The sequence below is a fragment of the Colletotrichum costaricense genome, assembly GCF_030867565.1.
Source record: "Colletotrichum costaricense strain IMI 309622 chromosome Unknown Scaffold_18.1, whole genome shotgun sequence".
Classification (NCBI taxonomy): domain Eukaryota; kingdom Fungi; phylum Ascomycota; class Sordariomycetes; order Glomerellales; family Glomerellaceae; genus Colletotrichum; species Colletotrichum costaricense.
In genome coordinates this window covers 806,067-826,055 of record NW_026848247.1, presented here as the reverse complement: position 1 = coordinate 826,055, position 19,989 = coordinate 806,067, and the positions used below count along the sequence as shown (strand labels likewise).

The window sequence follows — 19,989 nt, the reverse complement described above, 5'->3', positions numbered from 1 at the left end:
GGGTCGCCAACCAGGTTCAAGAGGCCATGACTGGCATTCGAGACCTCACCTAGGGTAAAGGTAGGCTGGTAAGTTGAGAACGTGAGGTTTAAAGACGGCACGGGAAGAGGAGCGAAAGAGGGACCCGACGGGATAAGGACGAAAGTCGTCCCAAGTTAGCGCAGACCTGCTGATGATGCGTAGGAGGGGCCGCCGAGATCTAGTGGTGCGGCAGCCTCTTCGTAAAGTGCCTTAGTGGGAACGGTCCGCTAATCAGAGCCTGTCTCGGCCCACTTGCTCGCCTGACCTGGGACCGGAGCTAGGCCAAATGCCCCCAGAGCAGGGAGCAACATGGGAATTTGCAAATCCCATGGCCGAGCGGAAACTCCCTTGCCGGAGAAAACATTCCGGACTTTGACAGCTTACTTCAGCAGATGCAATACACTGGCAGCTGATTATCTAGACAAAAGTAATGCCGTTTGCTCTAAGAGGTTGTGGGCGCACTTGGTAAAAATGCATGGGAATCTCAAGAATGATCGAGACCCAAGTCAAGGAAGGCATGGACTGAACCAAACTATTGTCCAGACCAGTGTGCATGCACACTACCTAGTAACTGACATGACCGGGCACAATACACCAATTTCCATCAAGTATTTTGTCTCTAGTGCTGAAAGATGTGTCTCATATCGTGAGGCTCAGTGGTGGAGTGTCCAATCAAGGTGGAAAAGCGACAGAACGCATACAGCCCACAATTTCCAGGTGCACCCCAAATCCAATGCTCAATGACGTTGCGCTTTGTCCTATCTCGGCGTTGATGGAGAGTGTTGTGCCAGCCTCGCCAGGCGAGAACGGTCGCTAAACTAGTCTGCCCAATGGGAAGCTTGGGAGCTGTCAGGGTGCCACCCCACTGTACACCTGTCGTCTGGAAGGAGACATGGTAGCCTTTCGAGCTCAAGCAACACTGGGCTCTTTAAACCCTGTTCACGATCACTGCATGCGACGACTACCGACGCCAGCTTGATTCTCCAAGGCTAGGCAGCGATGCGATACCGTCCTTACAAGACCATAAGAACAGACTGATGTACTCACTCGTTCAATCGACGCCCATTCTCAGCAATCATGGCCCTTGAGCCTGGCTCTGGCCGTCGGTCTGTCTCCCCAGAGAGCTCAGGCCGCGAGTCTCCTCTTCCTCGTCAATGGAGAAACCAGCTCGGAGCTGGTAAGCGATTTGTCTCTGAATTTGGGAAGACTTTATGTATTGATTCAATGTGATAGAGGAAGCACCGACCAAGGACAAGCATTACCGCAAATACGCCTCTGGTGTTGAAAGGGCCCTTACTCTGTTTGAAACGGCCTTACAGGAATGGGCTGACTACATTTCCTTCCTGAATCGCCTCCTGAAGGTAAGAGTCTTTTTCACGATGGCGAACCGATGTCCAAAACGACGAGAGACTGATCGTACTCATAGGCACTGCAAGCCCGACACCCGTCGGTCACGACTATCCCTTCGAAAGCCATCGTCGCGAAACGCCTGTCGCAATGTCTCAACCCCTCCCTCCCGTCCGGCGTGCACCAAAAAGCACTCGAAGTCTACAGCTACATATTCGCAACCATAGGCACTGATGGACTATCCAAGGATTTACCATTGTACTTCCCTGGCCTGGCGTCGACTCTTTCGTTTGCCTCTCTATCCGTCCGATCCCCCTTTCTCGACATTCTTGAACGCCACTTTTTAGACATAGACCCCCGGTCTCTTCGACCAGCCATGAAATCAGTTGTTCTGGCCCTTTTACCTGGCCTCGAGGACGAAACTAGCGAGGACTTTGAACGAACGTTGCGATTGATGGAGAGCTTCAAGACCACGATCCGACCCGCAGGCAGCGACGAATTGGATGGACCACATTCATCAGGGGATGACTTTTTCTGGCAATGCTTCTTCTTGGCCTCTATCACAGGATCAAGTCGGAGAGCCGGGGCGCTAGCATACCTTGTGAGGAACCTGCCCAAATTAGGCGAAACCTCTTTACCAGGGAAACCAGGCAAGAATGGCGTCCAGGAAGACGAGCATTCTGCAAAACTCGCACAAATGGTCACCTCTCCAGAACCTGGATTGCTTTTACGTTGCTTTGCTGCTGGGCTTGCAGACGAGCAACTCCTCATTCAGCGAGGATTCCTAGATCTCTTGGTCACTCACCTTCCCTTGCACTCCAAGGTGTTGCAGACGAATGTCAAACCAGGCGACTTGGAGCTTCTTTTGCGTGCGGCGGCTGGTGTTGTCATCCGGAGAGATATGAGTCTCAACCGAAGGCTTTGGGCATGGTTCCTAGGCCCGGACCCTGGACCCGGGGAAAGTGAGAGCGGTATCGAGTCTCCATCTTCCACGGACCATCATAACTCCTACTTTGCGTCTAAGACGACTTACTTTGAAGACCATGGGCTCCAGCCTTTAATCAGGGCGCTGTTGAGCATGATCAATGTCGACCGCGATTCGAGCCCAGCAGAGAGAGCGAGACCTTACAGAATATGCTTGTCGCTCATGGATCGATGGGAAATTGGCGGGCTGGTAGTTCCTGAGGTTTTCCTTCCGATTGTCAACAGCGTCCGGCAGTACAGAGACCATGCACCCAGCAAAGCTGACTTCAACGAAGTCTTCCGCAGCGCCAGCGTGTTCTTCGATGGTGTCGAGAGCGGTCTGATTTACGGCGAGATTGTCAGTCTCTTAGCGCAGGCTATAGGACCAGGAAACCTTGCAGAAAAAGAACGGCTCGACAAGTTGGATTTGGTCAATTTCATCCTGGCAAACTTCAATGTCCGCGAGGAGGAAATGATCACTATTCATGCGCCTCTTACAGCTCTCTCGATTATCTGCATGCTAGAGGACACGAGAGAAAGACAGCAGAACTCTCCCATAAAGTCGTCGCAAAAGACTGCCGACGAGGCATTGCACATTGCTCTAGCTGTGTTGGACCTTATTCCGGATCGAGCCTTCCCGTCTTCAGATAGCAGCAAGTCCAAGAGGACAATGGAGGCTGGTGTTCTGGCCTCACTTCCTGCCGTCGAACTTTTGAAACGAATCAAGGCATTCTATATCGACGAGCAAGGAAATCTCGATGCCGTCCATGTTCCACTCTCGCCTATCGAGGTTGGAGAATTGCTGTTGCAAAAGTCCGGCTTGCTGGTCTGCGAAGGATTGAAGAACCCCGAAGCAGGGTCCGAACTAGGCGCCAAAGGGAGGATTCTGACCGCCCTACTACTCAAAGTGCCGACTACGTACCAGCTTGACACGACGTCCCTCCTCTCTTGTCTTCACGAGCGTTTGAATCACACAAGCACATTATCTTTCACCTCCTTCAACTCAATTCTGTACCTCTCCGCCCATCTTTACTCTGCAGAGCGCATAGAGGTGCCAAACCTAACCGAACTTGTCACGCCACTCGTCCAACAAGCTTGGGAGTTTCTGTCAGCTTCAGAACCAAAGTACCACGTCGAGACTGTTAGATCATTGTGGCAGCTTCAGACTGCTCTCACATCACATAATCGAGATATAGAGGCTGCCTTGGCCAGCCTCATTATCGAGAATGACGTTCAGGGGTCCTTCGCATCACGTCCCGCCGATGCTGGCCGCAGGTTCAGCGTGCTTTGGTCTCATACGTTGCAGGATTCCAGTGCTGAAAGGCGAGGTTCAAAAACACCCATGACCGAGAAGCCTCCACAGATCCGGCTGGCTGGGTCAGAGAACTACGATGTCATGTTGACGCGACCTCTCTTTCTCATGCTCGATGCCCTTTTGGATGAACGAACCCAGTTGTTCATGACTGTCAAGGGATGGCTGAATAGTTTGGTTGGTATCGATAAGTAGGTTTGCCCGTCTCTAGAGGCATTGACCCAGAGTGTTTACTGACGACGATAGACTCTTCTTGCTTTTCGTGAGGAAGTTTTCTGCATTAAAATCCCTTAGAGCGAGTAACGAAATTGGATCGGCATCAACTTCGACCAATTCAACGACGTTCACGGCTGAAGACGATCTGGATCTTTGCCTTTACTACCTGAGAACTCTGTCGAATGTTTTCCGATGGGCGCCAGACGTGATCTGGGCTGTTTTGGCTTCTACAACGATCACCGTGGATGGCGGGCATCCGGATGTCGCGCAGATGAGTAAGTAGGAAATCCTGACTGAAGGTATTTGATGCTAACCCGTAACAGCTGGTCATGAAGGTGACATCTCAATGCAAGAGGTATTCATCCACGTTTGTCTACGGTGCATCGCTGGCAACAACGAGCCTGCAGACGAAACCATCCGAGTCCGAGCAACTCAACTTCATCGCTATGCCTTGACCGTCATGCACCAAATTCTCCTGAACCCCTACGCGGAACCCCTAGGAAGCCTCCATCTCGAGAATGTTCTCATCGAGCGTCTCCTCCAATCGCTCGCTGGACCCGACCCCTATGTTCAAGTTCTTCTGCTTGACGTCGTGTTCGATGCACTGAAACTCCGAGACATCATTATTTCCGATGTACCTGTTTCTCCGTCATCAGAGAAGAGAAAGCTGAGTCTTGAACCGAGCAAGAGCCTTAGAGTATCGACACAGTCAGAGGCCAAGCCGACGTCACCGCCTCCCAACTTGCTCAAGTGTCTCCAGGCTGGCTTAAGCTCTCCCAGCAGTCGCAGTGTTCTCGACAGTTGGGTCAGCTTCTTGACGGAATGCTTACCGTTCTACTCCGATACCATCTTCCAGGTTCTCATTCCTCTTGTGGAGACTTTATGTAGACAAGTCTCCAACACTTTCAGTGACTTACAATCCATATTCCGAGACAACGGCAATTCAAAGAAGGATGACCGGAATGCGCCAGAGTCTACACTGATCTCGTTACTCAACGCTTTGGAGCAAGTACTGGCCCGGGCACACGAGCGACTTCTGATTGAAGAGGCCAGAACGCAAGTTGTGAAGGGTCCGGATCAGCAGCCATCGGGATTCTTTGGCACCATGGTATCCGGTGTCTTCACCTCGGATGCCCCACAAGCGCGGAGTGCCACCGCAAATGATAGACTCACGGTGCACCTTGCGTTCGCAGATGCTGTTCGCATTTGCTTCACAATTTGGTCCTGGGGCCAAGGGGGCGATATCAATGCTCAGGACTTGACATCTGTTTCGTCTTTCAACTACACATCTCTTCGAATGAGAAACCGGGCAAGACGACTGCTAGAGCACCTTTTCACAGCAGAGACCTTGGAGTGTCTCGAGACAGTCATCGAAATCTGGCGGGGCTCTATCAATATCACAACACCTGTACCGCAATCCGAAGTATTCAACCTCTTACCAGCGTTGGATGGTTCACGACCAAAGCACACTATCCCTGCCATCTTCAATGCTATTTACAGCAGAACGAACCCCGGGGCATTGGACGCTTCAAGAAAATCAACGTTGACAACATCTCTCCAAGACATTGACCTCGTCACATTCTTGGTTGAATATGCCCGCTCGCTGGAGGACGACGCAATGGACGAGATTTGGCTCGACTGCATGGCGTTCCTGCGTGATCTGCTCACAAATCCTTTCCCACACAGACAGACACTACCAAGTCTGTTGGAGTTCGCGGCTATCCTGGGCGAAAAGGTCGACAACACCAATTTCGGGGAGCAGCGGAAGATGAGACGCGAGCTTGGGGTAAGCATTATTACCTTACCACATGCTATAGAGAACATACTAACAAATAGGACAGGATCTATTCCTCCGGCTCCTGACGGCGATCTTCACAACCAAGCCCCTGACGTTCTCAGATACGGCCCCAAACGACAAGTCAGAAAAGAACCGCGACGGTGTTCGCCGCGCCCCCACGATTGCGCTGGTTAGTGTCCTCGATAGAGCCGAGGATGTGGTCGCAATCTTGGCCTCAATCGTGCCGAACCTTCCCAAGATCCTAGTCGAAACGGACCGTGTGCTGTCCGCAGCCGGTACAATTTCAACAAATGTCATCAATCCAGCTTTCAGAGCGAAGGCATTCCCTGATACTGTGTCCAAGAACACACTTGTCTTACTACAAGAACTGTCCAGGCTACCCAATAACCAAAAAACGTGGAAGAAGGACGTTGGAGACGCGTTCAACGATGCTCGGTTCTTCAGCTCAAGCATTGAGCTCGTCCGAAGCGACTGGTTGCCGTTGCTTAGACAATGGACCGTCAGTGACAAGGAACGTATGCCTGAGCTGCTGACCCGCATGACTCCGCCCACCACGGCCGGCATCGTGTTTGGTGTTGGTGCCACTTCCGCTCGATTGGAGGCAGATCGGAAGACGCAGCTCAACCTTCGTCGCACTGCGTCGCTAGTCCTCGCAGCTACGGAGGACGCATTTGTCACAGAGCTTCCCATCATCACTGACAAAGTAGTGGAGCTTCTCGGCGCCACGGCGACGTCCTCGCCTTCCTCTACAACAAGAGCGGAGATCTTCATGCTTGTCCGCGCACTTGTGCTGAAGACCAGTGCTATCCACCTGGCTATGCTATGGCCGATCATCAACGCCGAACTTCATGCAGCCATCGCGTCTGTCGTGGCTGCCGATCACAGCACCGCATCTGATACCTACAACAACATCTCTATCCTACAAGCCTGCAAGTTGCTAGACCTGCTCATTTGCGTTGCGCCGGATGACTTCCAGCTTCATGAGTGGCTCTTCGTCACGGACACCATTGACGCTGTGTATCGATCCAGCAACTATCAGCCTGTTGCACTTGTCGATGAGCTTGCAGAGGAGCTTGGCACTATGGGTGTCAGCTCTTCGCTGGGTAGCAACCCTGCGGCGCACTTGGCCACGAGCAGCTCCCATAGACGACCACTGCTTGGACCTGGCGGCATCAATGATGAAGTGAGCATTGATAGAAAGGACGAGCTCGTGGGCAAGATCCTACGGCCGTTCTTTGGGCAGCTCAGTATCTACGCTTTCGAGTCGACGTACGCGATGGCGCCACTAGACCGGGAGTTTTGTGTTCAGGGGGTATTGAAGGATTTGTTCGATGAACGTAGCGTTGTCAAGGCGTTGTGAAAGCAGGTTTTGCTTGTGTTAGAGTGTGGCCCTTAGTGAAAGAGCTAGAACAAGAAGAAATGTTCATTACGGTTTTGATTGTGTTGTACTCAACGTTCCCGGTATGAATGCCACCATTGCCTTACTCGCCCCTTCCATGCAATACTGCACTACTTCAAGCTTCTCCCCCTCCGGGGCTAATTTCGCCACCTGTCTCAGATCACTCGTTCGAGGGAGATACAGCGCATGATCCATGGGTTTGCAGGCCTCGTGCAGGTCGTCCAGATTATACGGTTCCATCTTGCTCAGATTAAACACCTCGGCGGTCCGGTACCCCGGTCCACCCCAAGGCGGCGAAGCAAAGACCACCGTCTCGGCCATGTCCACCCTCAACTCCTCGCTCAGCTCCTCGGGGCTCTCCCTCAGCTTGCGGAGGTAGTCGAAGCAGTCCCCGTGGATCCAGGTGATGTACTCTGCGACCTCGTACAGCTCTGCGTTGTGCTGGGCGCACGCCAGGGTGGCGGCGTCGCGCTCGATGGAGATGACGCGGTCCCAGCGGGCCGAGAGGGCGAAGGCGATGGTGTTGCCGCCGGCGCCGCCGAAGATGTCGACGAGGACGCGTTTTGAGGCGTCGGTGTGGTACATTTCGTTTGCGACTTGGTTTGCGACGGGTTCGGGGGTCACGCCGAACCAGGCGCTATCTGTGAGGTAGACGCCCTCGTCGTACCAGGAGAAGAGGGAGTAGCGCTGGGAAAAGTATCTAGATGTTTGATTAGCTTTTGTTGCGATGTGACCTTTGATCGAAAGGAGAGGGCTTGGCTTACTTTTGAAGATCCCAAGGCACTTCTGCTTTGGACTTGTAGTGATGGCACTCATCCGTTAGGGGGAGTCTGGTGGCCGCCTTCATTTTGGTGGTGATGCATAAGTGGAAGGTAAACTCAATCCCAGTTCCCTTTGTTAACAGGAAGATTTCTATGGATTAAGAGTCTAGTTGATCAGACCCATCGAGACAATATCACATGTTGAGACTTATAAGAGAAAGTCGCCCAGTGATGGAAAATGAGATGAACGAGGCTGAAGCAAAAGGAAGCTAAAAAGTCAGGTCCCACTTGGTGACCCCACTAGTGTGGGAAGAAGCTTGGATCATCTGCAAGGCTGACGGGGGACCTTGGATGACAGCTTGTTCCAAGTAGGAACGAATGGAATGCTCGCAACGACAAACACCGAGTAAATAGCCACCACAGACCTCAATACTTACCGATCTCGAGCTAACATACCGAGATTCCCGTTCTCAACAAACACGACACGACACAAGAAGATAACTCAGCTCGAGCGTCGAGCGCATCACCATGTTCAATGCGCTGAACCGCTTCATGTCCCGCCTGGACGGGCAGCAACCAACCCAGCAGAATAACCAGGGCTCCTTCGGTTTCCAGGTGCTTCGCAACACGAATCTCGAACTCAACGTTGAGCCTTGGTTTGACTTCATCATCGGTATCAATGGCCGGCCCATCGTACGTAATCTTCGTGACCTAGTATACATCCCATCTCAGACATAAAATACTAACAAGCCGCCCCTCCACACCAGGACAACCCCGACCCAAGCCTCTTCGCCCAAGAAGTCCGCAACTGCGCAGGCGGCTCCGTCTCCCTAGGCCTCTGGTCCGCAAAGGGCCAACGCACTCGCGAGCTCCACGCCCTCGTCCCCCACGACACCGCCTCCCTCGGCCTCTCCCTGCAGTGGACCCCCCTCGCCGTCGCCGCCAACATCTGGCACGTCCTCGACGTGGCCGCAAACTCCCCCGCCGACGGCGCGGGCCTCCTCCCCTACGGCGACTACATCCTCGGCAGCCCCGAGGGCGCCCTCCACGGCGAGGGCGGGCTAAGCGAGCTCGTCGAGGACCATATCGGTCGCCCGCTGCGCCTGTACGTGTACAACAACGAGTACGACGTCACGCGTGAGGTGACGATCCAGCCGACGCGCGAGTGGGGTGGCGAAGGCGCGCTCGGGTGCGTGCTGGGCTACGGTGCGCTGCACAGGTTACCTGCGCCGCTGAACGAGCCCGTCGACGCGCCGGGCGAGATGATGTTCGACGCTGGCGGGGAGAAGGCCGACCCGGCCGCCGCGCTGTACGGGAACGCGGGCCCCGTAGGCGAGGTGCAGCAGAATCTTTTCTCGCCCGCCACGCCTGGTCTCGGCGCACCTCCTCCTCCTCCGACAGGGGGTGACTTCTTGGTCCCTGCGCAAATGATGGACGCGGGTGCCGCGGCGCCGCCGCCTCCTGCGGGCACGGCGACGACGAGGAAGAAGAAGGAGAGGCATCACGGCGGGAACAATAACTTTATGGACGACTACTTCAAGGAGGAGGAGAAGAAGAGCAGGGAGGCGGATAATGCGCCCAGCGGGAGGGGTACCCCTGTTGCGCCGCCTCCGAAGATGGGGGGACCGCCGCCGCCGCCTAGAGCTGGTTCGACAGGACCACCGAGGGATCAGCCTGCGGCCGAGGGTGCTGAGTGATAGAGAAGGGGTTGGGAAGCTGAGGCTGGTGGGTGGCTGTCAGGATTATAGAACTAGAAGTTTGGAGTCCACTGTGATGATGATTCCCAGAATTGCACTTTTTTTTTTTCTTCTCTGACATCTACCGTGCTGTGATGCAACGCCTGCTCAAATAATGTACATTGCTTTGTTCGTTCCGCATGCTCATGCGATTGTGATATTGTTGCGTTGATGCTTCATCACCAATTGGTCTATCCACCCTATTTCGAACCTCAGTCTTTGGCCTTGAGGACGGACACCCCCTTTTCTTGTCCTGACTGAAGATAAAAAAACTTGTCTCCTGTTCCTTCCATCTGGTACGTGCTCTTAGTTTATGAAGTTGACGCAGAAGAAGTGCAGAATCAGACTGCACGCGACGTAGTCGGCAAAAGCTCTGTCATTGTAGTGTTAGTCTCTGTAGTCGTTGTCTTCTGTTCGTGGTTTTTTGCGACTGAGGAGAGGGAGAAGGAAACCGGCATACCTCTCAGGTGATACGGAGGGGAAGTCGGACTTGTTGGCCTCGGTGGTCTGGATGCGCAAGGATGCTAGACGACTAAAGTTAGCGATTGTCAAGTGTGCTGCCATGATTTTGTCTTACCAGTGAGGACGAATTGGCCGACGGTGGCAGAGAAACCGGAGAGGAAGGCGTTGAAGGGCTGTTTCGCATCATGACGTTAGCAGTTGTTCTTCCGTAGGTTTCCATATGATAATCCACCAAATTTCCTTCCTCAAGCCATAACTGTACAAATAATCCCCATCTGTGATTTCCAAGAGGCAAGAAGCCTCCAACCAATTGAGAGGGTAAGATGTAAGAAAAGCCATACGTAATTTCCAGCAACCACGCAGTACAAGAACTGCAGCGCGCCAACAACGACCAAGAAGGCCATGAAGACGTCAATCAGCTTGGTGCGCTGCGGCGTGCTCTTGACGTAGTGGTTGTAAATGTTGGCCAGGACCTGGTCCCAGTTCTGGGCGCCGCTGCCGCTGCCGGTGCTCTTGGGGGTCATGGTGATGGGTACGGCCTTGGGCTGCGAGGTCATCGTGCCCGGGATCGCGGCGGCGGCGGTCGGTCCCGCGGGCGAGGTGGGCGGCTCGGGGTGGTGGACTGCGGGAGCGGCAGTAGCAGGTGCTGCTTTTTGGGAGGAGGCGGTTCGCTTGGGCGCCATTATTGGGGATTTTGATCGTCGGAATCGGGGGGGATGGGAGGGGAGAGTTTGGCGGTACTTTGAGAGGAAATTCGGGGTTCGGGTGGGTGGTGAACCGAAGAGTTGAGGAAATGTCTCCTTCCAGATTGTCTCGATTGCTGCGTACGTACTACGGTCACCAGTACAATTGAGAGCTGGGGGGGGAGCTCTGGAGGACACGAAAGCTTGAAGCCACAGGGCGTCAGGTGATAGATGTGGCTGGTGTGGCCTTGTACGCATGAGCAAGAGCGTTGCCAAGCCACGAATCTGGGGTAGCAGTCCAGTGGTGGTCCCTGACGACTCCCGCTGCGGCGTGCCCCTGGGAAATGTCGTGATTAGTCAGGGTCACGTCGATGGATGAGATCATCCAGCAGCTTTCCCAGAAGCTGTTCCTTTTTTGAGTGGGTGGGAGGCCGAAGCTTTGACTTCCCGAGGCACCGAAGCAAGCAAACAACGGAACTTCCTCACCTCTGCTCACCAAGGAACTATCTTATTAATTCTCACTTCAATTCATCTCAATCGCAATCCGACATCGATTGAATTTGTATTCCCAGTAATTTCTCCCAAACAAATCACTCCAAAATGGTACGATGACTTGTCTCCTTCGCATAAGAACGTAAAGCTAACAAAAGACAACATGCGCAGTCCTCTGACCTCTCCGTCCCCTCCTTCGCCCTGGCCGTATTGACGGCCGGAGGCGGCATCGCCGGCTACGCCCGGACAAAGTCCGTCCCGTCCATCGTCGCCGGAGTCAGCGTCGGTCTTCTCTGTACGCATAATTCCACCGCGCCATCATCCCCTTTCCTACATCTCTCAACATCCCCCCTCCACCCGCTTCACAGCATCCATCTCCTGCCCCGCGTTGTCGCATAAGTAGCTTCAGTAGGTTGGCAACATGAGTGAGCTAACCCGAACTTACGCAGACGGCCTCGGCGGCTACCGCATCCAGAACCGCGAGCCCTACGGCGTCGAGCTGAGTCTGCTCGCCTCGGCGGTCCTCGGTGGCTCCGCCATCCCCCGCGCCATCCGCCTCCGCAAGCCCGTGCCGATCCTCCTCAGTGTGCTGTCTGTCTTTGGTCTCTTCACCTTTGGCAACGAGTTCCGTCGCACGTTGTGAAGGGAATGAGTGTTTGGGAGGAGTTGTAGGATTGTTGAAGGATGAGAAGAGTATGGGTGTTGTTTTGTAGGAATACAAATTATCCAACAATTTTGCCGTATTTCTTTTTTGTCTCTGCTGACGTGAGAACATCGATCGAGTATAATCTATGGTACAATCTCTTGCTCCCTCATAGGATGCCCCAAACCATTAGATCGCTCATGTTATTTTTGGTATTCCGTCCCGACCCAGATGCCGTCGCCAAAAATCAATGTAGTTGCGAGTGTTCGTAGTATAATACAATTCGTGTTTTTTTCCCTTGTTGCCGACCTGTCCACCAGTCGTCTAGGTCAGAAAAACGATTCGGTCGTTTGTCGGTCGTCTGCTTCTGTGATTTAGCTCCGCAGTCTAATCGAGACCGAGCGACTTGTTGAGCTCCTTTATCCGGTTCTCGCGCTCCTCCCTCTTGGCCCTCGCAGCAGCCCGGTTGGCCTCGGTGCGCCTTGCGCGCGCGCCGCGGAGGCACTCGCTGACCTTGTCCTTTGCGTCGTTGCAGCCACCGAGGGACTTGAACATGAAGCCCTTTGCGTGGCACTCTTCGAGGGCGACCATGATGTCTTCGCACTCTGTTTCGCAGGAGGAAAGCGGTTAGTATGGATGCTTCTCGTGGTTGGTACGATATCCAGGGGGTAAAGGGGGGAGCATGTGGCAATGCGACGGGGTTTGAATGACCCAAAGGCGAGAGGGAGGAGGAGGGGCGCGGATGGAAATCATGACGGATGCATATGTTGGTGACTTACCGAAGTTGTCCTTGGTGTGCAGGTGAGGATGCATTTTTGATTTGGCTTCGTGGGTTGTTTACGGAATTGAGAAAGGTCAAGTCAAGGGAAGGGTTGTCAAACTGTCGTGGGAGGAAGAGTTTGTTCGTCGTCGGTGTTTGCTTTGTGATTACGATTGTAGATGCGCCAGAGGAAATTCCCGGTGAGTTTCCTATGGGATAGAAGATTGGGAATTGGCCTGCGAGGGATTGGATAAGACCACTTCGGTTCGGTGGGGCAGCAGGCGGCGCGCCGGGCTTTGTGCATTTTCGGGGTGGTCTCAGTCAGTCAGTCACCTGTGAGGTATCCGGAGAGAGCGCGGCAAAAGCTCGGGCCACATCGAATACCCTTCTAGAACTTCCATCCCACAGTTGGTCACTGCTCGCGCGCGGTGGTGGAGGGGAGGGTCGATTACCTCAGGCTTGTCCGTTCGCTCCCTCACTGTAAGATTCATAGCCCTGCATTGTACCTACCTTACTTTCTTCAACGAGGTCTTATCAACCCCGGCCATTCATCTCTCATAGACTTGACTTCACGATGGCGGCCCAAGTGAGCCAGAAGAAGCAGCAAGGTTAGTTGACTCACTCGCTATTCCTCGACCGCCGAAGGGGGGAAAGGAGATGTTACTCTTGGAAGAATAACCCCGCCATAGTTTTGCTAACCTGCTTTTTTCTAGACCTGCAAACGCAGTATGGCGTCTACAAGAACACCCTGCAACAGATTGCGCAAAAGATTGGCGATGTAGAGCAAGAAGCCGAAGAACACAAGTGCGTCTTTCTCTTCCTCTTCTGAGTCTTCCTTATCTTCACTTCATCTTATTCCCTCACGGCGCCTTCGCAATATTGAGAGACAGAGAAAGGCCGTCACCCATGCCCTGGATGAGATCGTGAACCCTGCGTCGTCCAAGGAAAGGGGTGGTATAGGCACATGATGGATTTTCTCTCCCTTTCTCGTTCTCAAACCGGAACTCACTCCGGCATGGCCCTCCGCCAACTGTTCGCCCTCATCACACCGCTCTTCACTCTTCATTCCTTCAGAAACTCAAATGACGAACCCTTGATGAACCCCCCCCCCCTCCCGCCTTCCCCCTCGTTCCCTCTCTCCCCGGCACACCGCCTCCCATGAAAAATGAACCATTCTTATTCTAACCTTGACTCGTTTTACACAGACTCGTCCTAGAGACCCTGCAACCGCTATCCGAGGACCGGAAGTGCTTCCGCCTCATCAACGGGGTCCTCATGGAGCAGACGGTCAAGGACGTCATGCCCGCCCTGACGACCAACTCGGAAGGTCTGAAGAAGGTCCTGGAGGACCTTGTCAAGCAGTACAAGGCTAAACAGGACGAGCTGGAGAAGTGGAAGGTTCGTGTTGGATGCAAGAGACGTTGCTCCTTTTACTTTCCCCCTGCTATGAGGTCACTGGGTTGTAAACGATTGCTGACGAATGTGGAATTATAGAAGAAGAACAATGTTCAGGTTGTCCAGAACTGAGATTTAGGAACATTGGGTTTGGATCACCATAATGTTGGTCTGCGACGTTGACTTCGATAGTCTTTGTGCAACAAACTGATGACGACGGCCTTTCGGTCTGCTCGGTGCACATAGATCGACGGAACGGGTGATTTGGACGGGGAACAAAAGACAGCTTTTTCGTCGTGTGTTCTTGATCAGGCGTTCTAGTTGCGGCCTCTACTGAGAAGAGCACAAGGGACAGCAAAATCGTTATGCGAACATCAAAGGCGTCCAAAATGAGGCGGCATCGAATATACCCATGGGTTGATGCTACGATGAGAGGAGGAAGCCAACCCAGCAATACATCTCAGCCTCAGGAAAATAGAGACATGAAGACCACGCAGTGGCAGCAATGCGTTGTTCGACGTCGTAGACATGTGAGACATTCAGAAGCAATAGAGATAACGGCGGTAACCGCGTTTCAGTGCCCAACAAGATCGTACTTGCAAAGGTCGTCAGACTGGCAGACCACTGAGAAAAGATCATTGGCACATCTGGCATTTCAAGATGGCTGGCTGAGATCGACCCAACTGGCGAGGCGTGCTTACTGGCTGCCTGTCATGCGGCCTAGTGACGAAAAGGTGTGCTGCGTGTGGCCTCTGACAACCTGACGGCAGTTCGCTCGCGTCTGAAAGCCTCCTTTTTCCGGGGCTACGAGACCAATGCCTACCTATTAGCTCACGTCGTTTCTTTCGAAAGAATGACGCTAAACACTTGAAATTTGTCTGCCACTCGGGAGAGAAGGCACCGCGGAGCGGAGGCGGACCGGCCCATGGTGACCGGCGACGGGTTGGAGCCTGGCCAGACGTCAGAAGCTGTACCGCGTGTGCGTATATGGAGCCTATCTGTCTAATGGGCAGAGGGCGGTCATCCGATTCGTAAAGTGCCAAGTGATGAAACGTGAGGTCTGCGGTGATCGACTGATGTTCCCGTTCTGAGGGTTCTTACAGCCGTGATATCATGCTTGGTCGAGCTAATGCCCAACGAGCGGCACGATTTGGCCCTGATCCGTGGTCAGCCGCGGGCTAAGTAGATGCGGGAGGCAACCAGTGGTCTAGATCCGCCTCGCTCTTCCATGGAGTTTCCTCATAGTCGCATGCATCCTGTAGGTACAAGTACGAAATCGCATTCAGTAAGTGGGTTGGCAACATCATGGACTACCAAATACGGACATGGTCGCGGACACAAGCAGTGGGTTATTGACGACCGCCTGGACCTAGTAATGCATGGCCGTACCCAGGCCTCGGATGATGTCGAGGAATGTTCATATTGAGTTGTAGACAGGGCGCAGGACTTGACAGTCGAAATTGACACAGCGACGACATTGCCCGATTCCCCGATGCTGGCGTCGGGCAGTTAAACAGCTTGATGGCTCACGCAGAGAGACCAGACCGGTACCCCTCGGCGCTGCTGTAAGAGACCAGGGTCGACACAAAATGTGGCTCTGAGTTGTCACCAGCTCTGGGGTGAGAAGCAGTGCAGCCAACACATGCAACCCTTTCGCCTGTGACATGAAATCACCCGCAACGGCGAGGGAAGGCCGAAGTGCGAACGGATACTGATACGGTATACATACTGCGTACCCCTCTCGCCATGATGAGTGGGAAAAGGAGGGGTAGGAACCGCATCATCCGGACTAGGGTCGTGGAGAACAAGAGTGGAAGGTCAGCGCATCACTGCATCGCAGGAGTTTTTGGTGGTGGTCCTTCATTTTTGTTGCGGCAGGCATCGTCCAATCCGAGCCCAATCCAAATAAAGGGTTATTGGCTCCCGACAGAGCAGAGGAGCCCAACTTCGATGAGGGTGACTGGCTGAGTTGGCGGTTGTCTGTTGCAGCGCTGCATGCAGGGTCGGGCGTACTGTAAGGCGATGGGCCGCCGATTGGTGACCGGCGCCTCCTTGAGACAGATTGGAAGAATTTCTCCGCGACTTTCTTCCTCCTAAAGGTGGTAGTTGAGTCGCACGTCTGGCTGGTGTACCCAGGGCAACCAACGTCAACCGGGCTCTCTCTCGTCTCTTGCGAAGCGAAAGAGACATCATTGGACGTCATGTTGCGCAGCCTTGTGTGCGTGTATCTCGAATGGCCCATTCAAGAGGCCCCTCTTCAGAGTTATCCCGCCCGAAGAGGAAAGTAGCTGTACGAGCCAACCAAGGTGCACGTTTCGGCCCAAGCGGTCGTCATCCAGGGCGCTTGCTTAGGCTGCCGTCAGCCTTCTCGTGCCTGACACGGGGGCGATGTTGAGAAAGACAGCTGACAGGTTCGACGGCTTGTTTACTCCAGACGGTGCCATTGTCAAATCAGCCGGCGCCCTCGCCCTCCCACTCGGTCTTGTCGCAACGGATGAGCTACCCAAACTGCCACAAGTCGCACGGCCGATGAATCCACATTGGTATAAGTAACTATCGTATTGCGCCAGCTGCATCTTTCTTTTTGATGACACCTGTTGAGGGCGATGGGCATGGGCCCGCGCGATAGAGCTTACCGATGCTCTTGAGCGGACGTCTTTGGTTTCCCCACCTCAAGATCAAAGGTATCATCAGCAGACTTGCAAGAACAGAAGCTCACATCATACTTCCGTCCCGTTATGTCGGTTGTGCTTCATGCACCCGCTTGGCGTCCGCCATGGGCCGGTGAAAGGCAAGGTAGCTGTGCTTGCTACCCTCCTCTGAGCTTAGTGAAGTGGCTTTGCGCAGCCCATCCGTACACCGCTCATATACGGGAGGACGGGCAGGATGACCAGCGTCCGTGTTGATACAGCATGAATGCATGCAATGACACATCAAATTTTGCTAGGCAGGAGTATCGGAAGGGATGGGAGAGGTGAGTATGAGTTGCCTTTCTTGTACCTTTCATCGATCCCGTGGTGGTGCTGGTAGACGACGGATTCTTAGCTTCCGGAGGGTAGTTTTGATCTTTGATCTCGGATGCCTCGTGGTCTGACGGGGGGTTTTGCAGGGTCGAAGATGTCGTCAGACTGACAGACGCCCGAAATGACATCCGAGCGCGTGAGCTTGGTAAACCGTAAATAAAATGGAGTATGCGAAAAGCAGTCGCAGCTTCCAGGTTCGGAGCGCATCCCCTCAGCCGCGTGGTGTTAGGGAAGAGGATCAGATGGATGGGGGGTCCAGGTACCGCGCTAAACCTTGGAGGACGACATGGAGCTGACAGGTACTTGCAAAGGTGGTGTTGAATGAATACATTTCAGAAGTACTCATCACGTTATCGATAAAACTGCTGGTGGGCAGCGCGACTTTGAGGGACTTTGGCCTTGTTATTGTGTTTAATGCGCCGGCCTCTTGTTGACCGCACCTTCATTGCCCGCTTTCCCTCCATTTCTCCCTTCTGCACCAACCCCACGTTCTTGCAGCCATCAACAAGTACAGGTGTATCCTCCATTCAAGGCGCATTGTTAGGGTCTACTACGACCTCGATCGAACAACTCAGACACCCCAAATTCATGTAAGGAAAAGAATTCTACAACCCCTTGTCGACGGCACTTGCTGGCCCCTCTCCCATGTTTCCCCCCAACCACACACACCACACGCACACACAACCACACACAACGCGCGCGTTGAGTGCTTAGGTCCTCACTGCTCGGCCTCTTCCCACTCCTCTCACGCCCCGTTTCCCGTGCCTCTCTCTCACTTTCCGTCCTGTTCGGGTCAAGCGAAGCTTTTCTCTGACGCGCTTTTGCAGCTGTTACCTTTTGATTCCCCTATCACGGCTTTCCCGTCCGGTCGACCGGTGTGTAACCATAGGTCGACTCTTTGCGCGCCCAAAGCTCCGCCAAAAGTCTCAACGACACGCGAAAATCCGTACTGTACCAGCAACGGACCGGCTGCCCACGCGCCTCTTCGACGCAGCGCTCCGCAGCTCCGCCCCGAAAAGCTCACACAAGTACCTTACCTCTCTTCGCCTTGGGGATACCTGATTCGACCCAACTTCACCCACCCCCATCGCGACTCGCAAACCCCATCTACCTTCCGCCTTACAGGTCAAACCCGCGCCGAGCTTCGAGCACCAACCCGGAGGACTGCGCATATCCACAGCTGCAGCAGGGCGATCGAGAAACGTCTTTGCCAGTTCGACGCTACCCTCTCCTTGGACTAGACGTTGGCCATTCCTGTGGGACCCGCAAACGCAGCCACCCTCATCCCGCTTTTTTTCAAGTCTCTGTCGCCAAACTCAACTCGGGCAAGGCAGCATACAGGCCACCCCAGGAAGATCCGTCATAGCCTGAAGTCAAGACAGGGCCTGCCAGGGGATCGCGAGTAAAAGTAATCCTGTCCAGGACAGGATTGACGCACACTTTCTGCAGCTAAGCCGCCAGACTTGCAAGCCCTACGGACCTGCAACGTGTCAGGGAACACATCATCCTAAGCCCGTCGTGTGTGCGAGCTGCAAGAGCCCAAGCAAATTACAAGAACGCCAGCAGCCGCTGCAGGTAGCCAAATATGTCGGACTCCCCCCAATCTCCTCCCAAGGATGTCGACCAAGGTGTACAATCACCGGAAGAGGAACAAATGAACGAGGCTCAAGACCCACAGTCCGGTGGACTCACCTATGAGTTCGAGGTCAAGGAGCAGGACCGCTGGTTGCCCATAGCCAATGGTAAGCCACATCCCCTTCCCCAACGAAATCAAGAAGCCGGCGACGACTACGGCGACGACGATGCTTGACCTGAGGCTTTGTGTTTGCTTGCGGTTGCTATGACTATGGTCTGTGAACTGGATTGGCCGGTCTGCTTGCTTGCTCTCCGCTTCCACTCGCTGTTCTTTGACGTTGGTTGCGAAATAGTCAACCAAAACATCACCAAAGACGGCAGCGCAGGGCTAGAAGGGATCAATGTCTCACGAATCGTCACCAAAGTCGCCAGACATAACAGGTGCTTCCGGCGGTGAGAAGTACGATGAACTTGACGCTAATATACGAAACTTTGCTCCAGTCGCCCGCATCATGAAGAATGCGCTCCCTGAAAACGCAAAGATCGCCAAGGAAGCGAAAGAATGCATGCAGGAATGCGTCAGCGAGTTCATCTCGTTCATCACGAGTGAGGGTAAGTGCAATTCCTAACCGCTGCTCTCCCCGAGTTTAGGGGCAACGAGACTGAAGAGATATCTGACCTATCACAGCCTCGGAGAAGTGTCATCAGGAGAAGAGAAAGACGGTTAACGGAGAAGACATTCTATTCGCCATGACTTCTTTGGGGTTCGAGAATTACGCAGAGGCCCTCAAGATCTACCTCTCGAAATACAGAGAAGTATGTATAGTCTATATTTCGGCTCAGAACTCTGCCGTCATCAACTTCTAAACAGGACTAATGAGCTCAACTGACGATTCCAGCAGCAATCCCAGTCCAACAGGGGAGAAACCTCCCACCGTCCAGGCAGCAGTGGCTACGGCGCCAACCCGCCAACCGGAGCAGGAAGTTTCCAAGCCGAGCCACAAAACAGCGTCCTCGGAGGCCAGCAAGGAGATGGCACCGCCGACGCTCAGGGCTACATGTACGGCGCGCAGACAGGGCACAATGGTACCGGCGGTGCCGACGGCTACCAGTAATGTGATTCACACCTGAGACGGCTGGATAGTGTTTTGAAAGGGCGATTTTATCTTTTTTTTCCCCATCTCGACATATATGTACTAGTTGCGACTTGACGGCGACCAAGCCCGACGAATGAAGGACGCCTGGACATTTGTTCAAGTCTGTATAAGTACGGAGGCAGGGGGTCTCAGACTACCTGGCCATGGATGGAAACGGGGCACATGGTTGTATATGAGGGCCTCAGGAGTCAGTTATGGGAAGGGGAGCGGAACGGTTAACCCAAAAGTGTGGAGTGGAGGGGGTTC

General features: G+C 53.8%; 8 protein-coding genes across 8 annotated transcripts; 5 read left to right on the top strand and 3 right to left on the bottom strand.

The window, feature by feature from the left end:
- Positions 1–1,098: 1,098 nt before the first annotated feature.
- Positions 1,099–7,017, top strand: CCOS01_13816 (uncharacterized protein; the record flags this gene model as incomplete). The annotated part of the gene is made up of 6 exons (XM_060461960.1): positions 1,099–1,198; positions 1,255–1,382; positions 1,448–3,834; positions 3,890–4,134; positions 4,183–5,645; positions 5,701–7,017. 6 exons carry the CDS (start codon positions 1,099–1,101, stop codon positions 7,015–7,017), a joined length of 5,640 nt encoding a protein of 1,879 aa, XP_060307680.1.
- A 66-nt stretch (positions 7,018–7,083) lies between these two features.
- Positions 7,084–7,903, bottom strand: CCOS01_13815 (RNA cap guanine-N2 methyltransferase; the record flags this gene model as incomplete). Its single annotated transcript, XM_060461959.1, has 2 exons — positions 7,084–7,756; positions 7,821–7,903. 2 exons carry the CDS (start codon positions 7,901–7,903, stop codon positions 7,084–7,086), a joined length of 756 nt encoding a protein of 251 aa, XP_060307679.1.
- Positions 7,904–8,345: 442 nt separating this feature from the next.
- CCOS01_13814 (GRASP55/65 family protein) lies at positions 8,346–9,514 on the top strand (the record flags this gene model as incomplete). Its single annotated transcript, XM_060461958.1, has 2 exons — positions 8,346–8,510; positions 8,585–9,514. The coding sequence occupies 2 exons, from the start codon at positions 8,346–8,348 to the stop codon at positions 9,512–9,514; spliced, it is 1,095 nt and encodes a 364-aa protein (XP_060307678.1).
- Positions 9,515–9,859: 345 nt separating this feature from the next.
- On the bottom strand, positions 9,860–10,698 carry CCOS01_13813 (DAD family protein; the record flags this gene model as incomplete). Its single annotated transcript, XM_060461957.1, has 4 exons — positions 9,860–9,926; positions 10,014–10,077; positions 10,131–10,188; positions 10,357–10,698. The coding sequence occupies 4 exons, from the start codon at positions 10,696–10,698 to the stop codon at positions 9,860–9,862; spliced, it is 531 nt and encodes a 176-aa protein (XP_060307677.1).
- A 600-nt stretch (positions 10,699–11,298) lies between these two features.
- CCOS01_13812 (uncharacterized protein) lies at positions 11,299–11,833 on the top strand (the record flags this gene model as incomplete). The annotated part of the gene is made up of 3 exons (XM_060461956.1): positions 11,299–11,301; positions 11,362–11,485; positions 11,640–11,833. 3 exons carry the CDS (start codon positions 11,299–11,301, stop codon positions 11,831–11,833), a joined length of 321 nt encoding a protein of 106 aa, XP_060307676.1.
- Positions 11,834–12,220: 387 nt separating this feature from the next.
- CCOS01_13811 (uncharacterized protein) lies at positions 12,221–12,646 on the bottom strand (the record flags this gene model as incomplete). The annotated part of the gene is made up of 2 exons (XM_060461955.1): positions 12,221–12,438; positions 12,613–12,646. The coding sequence occupies 2 exons, from the start codon at positions 12,644–12,646 to the stop codon at positions 12,221–12,223; spliced, it is 252 nt and encodes an 83-aa protein (XP_060307675.1).
- Positions 12,647–13,167: 521 nt separating this feature from the next.
- Positions 13,168–14,120, top strand: CCOS01_13810 (prefoldin subunit; the record flags this gene model as incomplete). Its single annotated transcript, XM_060461954.1, has 4 exons — positions 13,168–13,201; positions 13,307–13,397; positions 13,799–13,991; positions 14,088–14,120. 4 exons carry the CDS (start codon positions 13,168–13,170, stop codon positions 14,118–14,120), a joined length of 351 nt encoding a protein of 116 aa, XP_060307674.1.
- Positions 14,121–18,596: 4,476 nt separating this feature from the next.
- CCOS01_13809 (histone-like transcription factor and archaeal histone) lies at positions 18,597–19,701 on the top strand (the record flags this gene model as incomplete). Its single annotated transcript, XM_060461953.1, has 4 exons — positions 18,597–18,753; positions 19,088–19,198; positions 19,275–19,402; positions 19,489–19,701. The coding sequence occupies 4 exons, from the start codon at positions 18,597–18,599 to the stop codon at positions 19,699–19,701; spliced, it is 609 nt and encodes a 202-aa protein (XP_060307673.1).
- Positions 19,702–19,989: the final 288 nt, after the last annotated feature.